The sequence below is a fragment of the Brachycentrus maculatus genome, unplaced genomic scaffold, assembly GCF_059751285.1.
Source record: "Brachycentrus maculatus isolate JH-2025_06_01 unplaced genomic scaffold, ASM5975128v1 h1tg000004l, whole genome shotgun sequence".
NCBI classification, from domain to species: Eukaryota; Metazoa; Arthropoda; class Insecta; order Trichoptera; family Brachycentridae; genus Brachycentrus; species Brachycentrus maculatus.
This window is the reverse complement of record NW_028280759.1, coordinates 3,175,493-3,187,554: the sequence shown is the minus strand read 5'-3', so window position 1 is coordinate 3,187,554 and position 12,062 is coordinate 3,175,493. Positions and strand designations below refer to the sequence as shown.

General features: G+C 31.8%; 2 protein-coding genes across 5 annotated transcripts in view; one reads left to right on the top strand and one right to left on the bottom strand.

Moving 5' to 3' along the window:
* The window catches only part of LOC148313953 (cytosolic carboxypeptidase 1-like), a 134,422-nt gene that overhangs the window by 44,669 nt on the left and 77,691 nt on the right, over nt 1–12,062 (top strand). The window lies entirely within an intron of this gene.
* The window catches only part of nw (narrow), a 35,901-nt gene that overhangs the window by 2,729 nt on the left and 21,110 nt on the right, over nt 1–12,062 (bottom strand). For both annotated transcript variants that reach the window (XM_088277435.1, XM_088277427.1), the window contains exons 2-4: nt 7,792–7,897; nt 4,807–4,883; nt 1,078–1,306 (exon numbers count right to left, since the gene is read on the bottom strand). In XM_088277435.1, coding sequence (XP_088133561.1) covers nt 1,078–1,306; nt 4,807–4,883; nt 7,792–7,897 — 412 coding nt within the window. The remainder of the gene's footprint in view (nt 1–1,077; nt 1,307–4,806; nt 4,884–7,791; nt 7,898–12,062) is intronic.

Genomic DNA, 12,062 nt, shown 5'->3' with positions numbered 1-12,062 from the left:
ATATTTATTTTTAATGTATTGTGTTATATTTTTAAACTTTAAAAACGTTCTCCTGAAAAATCAAGTTTTTTTATTTATGACGTTCTTGCAAGGAGTGAGCGATATTTTATACATAAAAATTTATGCAGCAAATGTAGTTGGAAATAAATCTGTAGAAGACCAATGAAAATTTGGCCTGTTCAAGTATTTCAAATACTTAGAATCGGTTAGGCCAGGAGTTGGAATAATCGGCAGGAACGTATGAGGAGATATATAAAAGTGGAAGAGGTGAAGATTGTTTGTTAAGGCAGATTGGTGTGGTGTTCTATTATTTTTGCCTACCCCTGCGATGATGGGATATGATGGTTAGGTGGTTTATATATTTAATAGGATTCATGTTGGGGTAAAGGATATGAATGATGATTTATCGCAAGTGCCAAGGAAATTGAAAGATATGAAATGTAAATGTAGTGCCGGGTTATGGTCCCGTGGTTAGTGTCGCAGACTCTTTAGTCTGAGTCCTGGGTTTGAACCCACTCTACCACAATTTGATACATATTTTTTAATAATGAGCCGCTTAGACTCACAGACATAGTATGAGATTGAAGTGTTTTTGTAAATAATTAAAACACAATTTCTCTTTTTAAAAAAAAATTACACTGAAATTGGGATACAATTTTGTTCCACATTTTCTTATAATTTTAGCTACTTAGCTTGTTAGATTCATAAAATAATTGCCTTGCAAGAGAGGTCTGTCAGGAACCCTAGATGCTTCTGTATCAGATCTGGGAATGCGGTTGGGAGCTTTCAAATATTTTATGCCAGGTCTCTCGCTAGAGTACTGGAAGCCGATTTTGGTGGTCAAATGGTTTATCACTACAATAATGGGGTCCATATGAAATGTAAATTCACAGTTAAATCGGGATAGAATTTTGTTCCACATTTTCTTATAATTTTAGCTACTTAGTTCATAAAATAATTGCTTAACGAGAGAGGACTGTCAGAGAGCCTAGATGCTACTGCATCAGATCCGGGAATGTGGTTGGGAGCCTTTAAATATATATGGGTTTATCACTGAAATAATGGGGTCTCGCTTACCCGTGCCTGGCAGTGCGCTGGGGGGCCGTGCTGCCCTGCGGCACGTCCAGTGGGTCCATGCTGTGCGAGGGGGCCGCCTGCGGGGCGGGCTCTGCCCCCGGGAGCGCCACGTCGCCGGCCCTCTTCATGTAGTTGAAGGTGGCGTTGAAGGGCAGGCCGGTGCTCATCCACAGGAACATGTCCGTGCCTAAGTTATTTCCCGACGTCCAGAAGTCGTATTTGTTGTAACCTGAAATGATCATTGAGAAATTTGGTAAATGGACCAAAAAAAATGGCGCTTTTTTTTTTTGAGAATTGAAGGCCATACTCGCAATAGTTATTATCATTTCAAGACCACATTCATTTCGAAGATAAGGTTTTTTTTAATACAAAAAACAGTTTACAACATTTTGAGTGTGTGAATTTGAGTAGTGTGGTTGTCAATAATGGGTAGAATTGATGGATGTTGTAAAGTGATCACTTAAACCAGCCTATGACGGTCGTCAGCCCCGTAAGTGCCCAGACTTCCATATTCTTCTTCATCTTTAATGAGATGTCAAAAAATAATACAAAAAACAATGTTTAAAAAGAAAAAAATTACGTCAAATGTTTAAAAGGCAATGGAGTTACTATTTAACGAATACTAGGCCTTACGCCTAGATTACTTAACTATCCTACGAGTGACGTTTTACTAAACATTCTTAAAAATACAACATGGAAATAAAACTGGAATAAATAATATAATAAAAAAAAACTTATTATTTTAGAAGTAAAAGTAACATTCTTGGCGTTTAAGAGATCACATAATAATGAAAAAAAAACTTATAAAAGTGTATTATCTCCCAGTATAAACTATCTAACCAACCATCACGCCGCTTCCCGGAGGAGTAGGCAGAGAGAATTGAACGCCAGACCGTAATAACTTTGCAAACAATCTTCGCCTTTTCCTCATTCATGCATCTCCTTATACATACCCGACGGTTATTTCGACTCCTGACTCGGCCACTTTCAAGTATTTGACGTATAGTATTTTTATTAAATTTCGTTTATCGTACGTGGGAAAAATTGTAAACAAAAGATTGCGGTAAATTTTGAAGACATTAATTAATTGTTTCACCTTCAATCGTTTTATAATTCATTGCCACCGACTTCGAACCCGTTACTTTCGATTCACGTTACGTACGCTAAAAGGGGTCAATGAATCCTTTTAATTGAATTCAATTTTCACGGTCTCGGAGACGGCTGGCAGGTTGACGACATTATTTTTTTCCCGAAACAATCCGGCCTGTTGAGTTTCAGGCCATTTCACGCTTGGACACACTGAAATTTCTTGTAATGGAAGTAAATGTAGTCGGGAAGTTATCTACCTACGTAATAATTGGAAACATTGTAAGTGCAACGTCACTTGTTTCATATTTATCTTTGTCGTATTGTGATCACAGTTACCCTGATTTAAAATTACAAAACGATGCAAACGTCGTGAAAATTGCTTTTTGTGTTATATTGCGTAACAAATTTTATTTATGTACACACATATATATATATATATATATATATATATTTACTTATATATATATATATATATATATATATATATATATATATATATATATATATATAGGTATATATACATACATATATATATATATATATATATATATATATATATATATATATATATATATATATATATATTTATAAATAAGTGTGTAGTCATCACGCTAGGCTACCACGCTGGAGGTCTCGGGTTTGATTCCCATGAGGGTCAAAATAAATATTAGTGATTTTTCAGTCTAAAATTTATTTAATATTACCCTGGACTGGTACCTGGAGCGGAAGGCTGATCATCTTTCCTTCATGTGATAACGGTCAAGATAACGCTGTGTTTATATGATGCAGTGCTCTATGCATCATTGGGTGCGGATAAGGTTTTGAAGAATTGGAATTAATAGGTCATGATTATTCGGGGTTTTGTGTAAACTAAAATATGAATGTTATGAATAAACTAAAATATGAAATAAAAAATATGAATGTTCGTTCGTTCAAAATCTTAAGGTGGAGACTGACTGGAGCATAACGTCGTTACATCTTTCGCGGCGAGCATCACCCAGCATCAGAAACTATGGATGGAGCGCTCGACTCGCTGTACTGACTGCCTGAATGCTCGCACCGTAACGTGCTACGTTACGACGAAATGCTCCGGTCAGTCTCCACCTTTAAATCGCCATAAATAAATATATTTATTACGACTTGGTAATTTGATTATAACCTGAAGGGCTCGGCAAAGCGTGCATTAAATCAACAAATCGTAGAAATTTATTACGGAGAGATAGCAATCGGAACGCACTTTAATATGCCTAGGCATAAACTGGTAATGCGGTATGTTATCGTCTATACGGTGCGCAAGGGATGCAAAATGCACCGCAATAAAACGCAGAACGCAGAATGCAGAATGCAGACTGCACCAAGGCGCAAGGCAGTGGAGATTCGTAGGGGAGATAGGTGCCCGTCCTGCGTCCGCTCTCGGGCGCCTCAACGCGTGCTCCTCCGCGCCGGACGCATTACGCGAGCCCTATTCTCACGACTTCGTGATGCAATCCGCGAGATTGCACCAACAATGCCCTTTAGAAATGTTACATAAACATTACCATATTAACTAGAGTTATGACAGCGAATCTACGCTACAATGACCCCGAACTTCAGTCGTACAGTCGATGCGAGGCGTATGAACCAAATTCGGAATTTTCTTCGCACTAAAAAAATATACTGAATAGGAAAGCCTAGAGAAATTGTGTTCTGAAAATGAATGCTTAAAGAAATGTGTTTTATTTTGTAAAATGTTAACTTCATTTTCCTTGTAAATTGAATATTGGATTTTCCTTTGCATTCAAAATAGATACTTAAAAGAAAAGCTAATAGAAACGTGTTTTTTATTGTTGTTGCATGTCAACTTTGATTTCTTTGTAAATTGGGTATTGGAATTTCCTTTTCATTAAAAATAGACACTGAAAATAAAAACTTAGAGAAATATTTTTTTATTTCTAAAATGTAAACTTTAATTTCCTTTTAAATTGAAAATTAGAATTTCTTTTGGATTCAAAATAGATATTGAAAAAAAAGCTAAGAGAAATGTATTTTTGGTTTATTTGTAAAATGTTAACAGTATTTTTTTTAAATCAAAACGACTTTATAAAAAACACACCCGTTCGAATGCAACGTTGTTAATATTTCTTTGAATTATTTTAGTATATTTAAGATTTTGAAAGAACGATCATTTATATATTATTTAATCCTGAATTATCAAGACCTAATTTTTCCACACAAAATTATGACTTACAAAAAATTGTTCAATTAATATATATCTATCTACTCTTAAATTTGTAGTTCATTTGGTAAATTATAAGCTTACATAAGTATCATATACGTTTAAACAAAGTGTAGGTACATGTTTAAATGAAGAAGGCTGAGCCGAGTTATACTGGATGCGTACGAGTATAATGAAATGATAACGTAATGCTTTTCCGCGGTGAATGTCCGATGGTCGCGCGTGTAGCAGAGTATAAACCCTACACCAATCAATTCGCCTTCACGGCTCAATCAGTAAACTGCCCGACCGACTATTGACCAAGGAAAATCTTCATATCGGCGGTAAGCGAGTACATGTTCCATTTGAAAAAATACCGTTGAAAATCGTCACCGGATCGTCAATCCAGACCAATCAAAAAGTGGTGATTATCATTTTTTACTTACCAGCATTTGTGAGATACGTTGTTATTGAATCTGCCTTTTCTTTTGTTTCAAACGATGCCAACTGTAGACCCAACGATCTGAAAGGAGTTATCACATGTTAGGTATCAAATTATTGTTATTTCCGCTCATCACAGGCTATGCCCAAAGAGCCAAAATGCAGATAAATTATATGTAGATGTATATTTAAGAAATAATTAAATAAAAAATTGTATCGTCGTCATACTAACTTATGATTATCACGAAAATCGAGAAGCCACAAGCGTTGTCCGCGCACAATTTAAAAAAATACATATGTATTTGATTTTTTTCTTTAATTTTAACTCCTTGCCATTCAATATCTCTTTTATTTTCAAAACCAAATATTTATTTCGAAGAAAAACTCTTTTTTCCATACAAAAACGATGTTTTAAGCAAAAAATTCAATACAATTACCAATGACTAAGCGGTGGGAGCAATATTTAGCCATATTTTGTTTACAACTACTACCATAGTATTCATATCTGATAAATATTGTAAAATATACAGCGAAAAATTCTAAAAATATAAATAATATGTGTGAAATTATTCAAGATATTATATTCATTACCTTGTAAATTTATTATTTACCTACTCATGCAATATAACATATTTTTATGTCACCCGTAGGGTGTATAATCTAGCAATATTCTAGTCACTTTGTGGTAATATCTATACATCATTAATTTAAATTTACTTGGTATACACCACTATTTCTTAAAATCTATTGTGACACGTGTTTCAAAGCATTCCGCATCATTTTCAAACACCGTATGTGTTTAAATGCGTACTGAAAATGATGCGGAATGCGTCGAAACACGTGTCACAATAGATTTAAAGAAATATTGGTATTATATTTACGAAGTAAAACTTAAATTAAAAATGAATAATCCGGTGTATGGAAAATATTTAAAATATTCAAATCGATTTCTTGTTAATATATTGGTAACTTTCTATTGCAGTTTGCTGCGAAATATTGATGATATCAATTCACAATCAACGTTATTATTTGCTCGGTAATGCTGTTTACTTCTAATATGAACATTATTCATGTATTTGCCTGCCTTCCTGTAGCGGGCAGTTCCCTTTATCTAGGGGTAGTTAGAACGCGGAAGGATAATAAATCAAACAGGATACACTAATAACTCGTAATTGCTGGGATGGGTTTAACCGCTTCATGTTAGAAAATAAATCTCTTATGTATGGTAATTTAATACAATAATTGCACACGGTCAACGATTACAATAATAAGCTTTCAGGTTGGCTTTGAAACTCAACTTTGTAAGTGGGATAGAGTAAATAAAGTGTCCGGGCTGAGATAACTTTATGGGCAACTAACATGATAGGATAATAATTATTAAAAAAAAACCCTTTGCCTTATTTATATTTTTGTTTAACCCCTCGGGAGAGTTCTAGCCTAGAGTTTCTCAATTCTTGGTTCGCGAAAGAATTTTACCTAGCCAGCTAAAAAAAACTAACCTTTATTTGTTTGTATCTTTTCACAAATTCTAAAATTTGACGTACTAATGTTGAATGAAATTAATTAAATAAAAACTAAACATGTTTGATTCGAGAAAAATGACATAATATGGCATTAGTGCTATGCAAACTCTACTACTCTGGTTTTCCTGAAAAATGAATAGATATGTCATCTTTTCTCCAAACTTGAAGATTTAAGTTAATACAACATTATATAATATTTACATCGCCCTTGTGAATTATTTTATTTATTTGATTTAAAAACAGATGCTCTTTATAAGTTTATACGTATTTGTACATTCATACTTACAATATACACACACCTTCACGGTAAAATACAAATTTTCTTTCGTTTTGTCTCGATGAAAAATATAAAAAATTACCGAATCGAACTAAGAAAACTTGGCCAATCAAGAATCTTTAACACTGTTTTTTCGCCATAGTGGTTCAAATTTGTTTTCAAGATTTTTGAATGATAGTAAAAAAAAAATAAAGATCAAATTTGACTACATGAAATTATCCTTAACCGTTTCGTCCATAAGCAATTAGTTACGGATTTAGTTGATTTTTTATATATGGCAAAAGTTGTTCGTCTATTATAGCTAGCTCCAATATGGATAGGTAGGCACCTTCATATGTCCGACATCTGTTTGAAATATTAATGATTTACCAATTATAGATTCGCTAATGTGTTACTTAGTTTGCGAAATAACGGCCACCGTTTTATAAAAGGTGCTACCTTTTTACCTACCTTTTTTACTTTAAAATGGAGGCCTTTTACTGTTATATTCAAATGCATCCTTAGAATTAAAATATATTAGTATTTTTGTATTCTTCAAGCTTAAGAAAAAATTATATTTGATCTTTTTGTATTTTTTAATGAAATGGCCACTCCGAATATTCTAATACATTTTCTTTGTAATCATTTTAATTTCCTTTAAAACACTAGAACCACCGATAAATGTAGGACAACAATGTCTTTTCTTACTTTACGCCATTTAAAATTATTTTATTGATTTTTGTATGGAAGAGTAATAAAATAAAAGCAATATAATGTATTTGCAACAGTGATATTCATTTTAGTGTTTTTAAATGAAATAAATGCAATTATTAAATGGAGTAATTGGAAAATTATTCATTTTCCACGTACTTTTCTCTTTCGACCTGTCGTTGGTTGATTTAAATGATCAATTTATACACTGTGTAACATTTACTATTCTACCTACGATTGCCAGTCACATTACTCAGATTTACGAAAGTTTTATTCATGTTTTCATTGAAAATATCAACTATATTATATTAGTGTATGCAGTTGATTTTTAAATATTGTTTAAATTTACAAATATGTGTATTAAAAGGAAATGTTTTATTATTTAATATGACATAATCAGCTAGGATAATCAGTGTTCTTCGTTGGGATATGACACATGAAGAAGAGATAAGTGTGTATGATAGTATCAAATTATTTATTTACGTATGTTTGTAACCAACCTGCAATATTGATACGCTAAGAAGTAGTTGAGTTCTGGACTGTAGGGGTTCATACGGGACACGAAGTACTGTACTCCATCCAACTGGATTGTCGTTATTCTTTGTCCTGAAACAATAAACGTTAAACTATTAACATAGTGTAATTATATTCCGTACTGTCAATGTGTGGGAATGTCATTTTGCTAAAATTGTTTTCAAGTCATATAAATACAGGTTAAGAAATGTATTCCTTTGATTTTTTAATTTAAAAAGTGTTCTGCCGATAAAACAGAGAGCGATAAAAAAAATAAAGATGGCGACGTTACATCGGCTTAGAGAAGGACTTGAGAAACTTGAAATGTCGTTTCTTTCAAAGCAACGCAATTAAATTTTTATTTTTTTGTAACATGTAACTTAAGAATAAAAGTAAAACTTAATATAAATGTGTGACTAAATTTCTGGACATGTGGTTTACGAAGAGATATTGTAACTTACGATGTAAAACTGTTTCTGTGAATACATTCCTTTAAAAAAATACGATAAATAATATTTTTATTTAAGGACTATGGTACAGTGATTATTATAAAAACGTTGACGACTCAATAAATGTTAATAAATTAAAATGTTAATATTCGTTTATTCAAAATCTTAAATATGTTAAGTTATTATCCGATTACTTTAAAATTTGTTGACAACATTGAAGGCTCCCAACCGCACTCCTGGATCTGATAAAAGTTATCTAAACAAGTTTTTTTTACCGCAATGGCAGTGCCATCTGTTGAACGAAACAGCAAAACACGCAATATTAAATATTGCCCATACCGAACAGCTGATGAAATACCGTAAACCCAAAAGTATCGTGAAATTAAACATATTAGAATTGTGTGCTATCTCTTTTTTTTCTTTTTCAATTAACCAGGCTGAGCCAGAATAACGCGTGGCTGAGGACAGCTTTTTTCAAATGACGATTTAGTTTTGTGAGTCTATCATATTTTTATTCATCAATCGTTTCATCGTTTTTTGTTTGTTTGGCGTTTAACTACGCTACACGTAGAAAATTAAATCAATACGTAATGATTGCTTTAAAACCTCAAAGGCTTTAACGACACCGACATCTGGCACCATGGAAGATGGCTTCTGTAGCGGGAAACGTGTTTTTTTTTAAACCGAGCACTTTTATTATATAAATAATATTTCAACGAGCACAGCTCGCGAAGATTTTTTTCCTTCCTTTTCCAGGAGAATAATTGGCATTAAGGTGGGAGTCCTTCCTCAAATCCGCTTGCAAACGCTTGAAATTTTGTTTATTTTGACGCTAACATTCATAATTTATTTATTGATTTGGCGTTTAATTATGTATTAATTGTTAAATCCAGTCCGCCTCCGTAGTGTAATGGTCAGCACGCTCGGCTACCGTTCTGGAGGTCCCGGGTTCGATTCCTAGGGGGGGTCAAATAAATATAAGTGTTTTTTACACAATAATATTTATTCGATTTTACCCTGGTCTGGTACTTGAAGCGGAGGGCTGATCACCTTTCCTTCATGTGTAAAACGATCAAGATAACACTGCGTTCATATGAAGCAGTGCCCTATGCACCATTGGGGTGCGGATAAGGGTTTAATTATTATTAATTATTAATTAATTGTTAAATCAAACACAGATTTTTCGAGTCTACTAAGTTGTATTTTATTAACAAAATCACTTTAAAAAATTCACAATATAAATTTTTTATGTGTTTTTGTTAATTAAATACAACCAAGTAGACTCAAAAAATCTGTGTTTGATTTAAAAATCATCAATTAAAATAAACATTCATAATGGTAAAAATATTTAATGGTAAAAATTTAAAATTAGGTTGTTTCCTTTCATGAAGATAAATTCTAAATCCAGTATGTGTACTTTTACTGTAGACGTTGTATATTTCGGTGAAAGTGAGACTAGGCTGTATTAATAAATATGGAACTTTTTATTGTATCAGAAAAGCATCTGTATTTTGCACACTGAATTTCGTTTATGTATAATATAATCTCACGATTTAATGACCAACCAAAACAACTAGCTCAAATTAAAAGCCGACGTTATTTATTTCTGTTATAATCATTATATGTTATTAAAACATTCGAGAAACATACTAAATTAGTGAACTATAACTTCAAGACTTAAAACTTAAATGTATAAGTATATATAATAAAATAACACACACAAAAAATCGATTCGTCGTTTGTTCGTTTTGCGTTATCTTTATAAGAATACTGTTGAAGCGGGCTGGAAATTGAATGATTTACAAAATATTATGTTGAATCTATATTTACAAAATCAGATAAATAAGTCAAAAATATTTAAAATTTAAAAATTTAAAAAACGTGTTGGCACTCAGTTTCCTTTGTCTTTTTCAAAACACATTTTGTTTTGAAGAAAGAATGATAAAATACGTCATTTTTGGTGTATCTTTCGCGATATTGCGTGTTTAAAGACTACCCTCTTTAAATCATTCTCCTGTCGGTAGTGGAAATTCAATCACGTCTGCAACCGGTTTCGCATGCCTGCCGCATAATACACATAATAATATATCTGTATTTATTTTTATTTGCCAATAATTGTATTATTATGAGACATTTTATTTTATGTCATTACCATTAGAGGCATTTAAATTCCTTTACACATTTTGATGAAAACATCCAGGTGTTGTCATTGTAAGTAATAAAAATAAAATATGCAATCAAACCAAATTTTGTGATATTTTATTAAATATTGATTGATCAATTTAAACTAGTATTGTAGTTTATGATAAATTAAAATATATATATTGTCACTCTTGATTACAGAAAATGTACAGGAAAGCAAATTTTTATATGAAATTTACGGTTATTACCGTTAATTAATTAAATGTTAACTTTGCTTTCGGAAACGGTAATTTTTTAAAGGCTTATTTCATTAATATTTTTTTATATATAAGGCTGTTTGAATATTGAATATATGCTAAACAGTGTAATATACATATCGCTCACTCCTTTCAAGAACGTCATAAATCAAAAATTGTCAATTTTCAGTTGTACATGTTTTCGGAATGCCCAGAAAATGTACTAAATCCCAGCAAAAGAGGCATATTTTTAACTTAATATTTACCCGCTACAGGACAGAAAAAGTTGTTTTTGCATTTTGAAGAAAAGGTATTGTTTAATTATTTTTTAAAATGTACTTAATATTTTTCAAATGGAGAAAAAACCTTCAGGTTTTACCTAAAAAGATCTGTTGCATAGTAAAAAGTTCAATAAGTGGCTTGATATTTATTTTTAACATTTTGTGTTATATTTTGAAACATTAAAAAGTTCTCCTGAAAAATCAAGTTTTTTGATTTATGACGTTCTTGAAAGGAGTGAGCGATATGACATTTAGTGAGCACACATTCGCTTGCAAAAGTTGAAAACCTTTTCAACTGATATTCCTTAAAAATTCCTGTTTCAACATTTAGTCAAGAGAGCGACATTATGATTTTTCATTCTCATAATAATTCGTTGCAAATGTGCCACTTTAACGTTTTCCTCAAAGTCCTTGTATGGTAAATATGAAATATTGTGAAAAAATAAATGTATATTTTTAATGCAGGCACTTCCTGCGGTGACATAATATTTGGTTTAAGTATGTGCGTAATTAGATATTTCATTATAAATAATAATACGTAATCACTCATTGTTTAAAATATGCATAATTTTGCAAAGAAAATGGGTAATAAATGTGATGAATTATAATCTTTCCTTAATTGAATACTTTGGAGTTGGCGGATATTGCATCTAGTCCTTGACACTTTGAATAGAAATATACAAGAGAACTATTATTAATTTCTTATTGTTTTATTTCTATTATAAGTCAACCTTGATAAGGCAATGATGAGCAAGATATTTTATTATTTTTGAAATAGACATATTAGTCTCTTTTATAATCGACCAGGTCTTATATTCGATTTTTGGCATCAATAATTACAGTAACATATTTTAAGACTATCACAAAAATTAAACTTTTTAGTTTTAATTTATCTCTAATGAACTATTTCAAACTTTTTTCTCAAAAACAAAAAAAAATGATCTAATTTTTTTTTACCAGACAAAATTTGTTTCAACAAAATTAACATTAATAATAAAATATTATCCGCATATTCTTCATCTCCGTAGTATGGTGGTTAGCGCGTTTGGATACCGTGCTGGAGGTCCCGTATTCGATTCCCAGGGTGGTCAAAATGAAATTTAGTAATTTTATTTAATTACACCCTTTGCTGACAGCTGGAGCGCTTGTC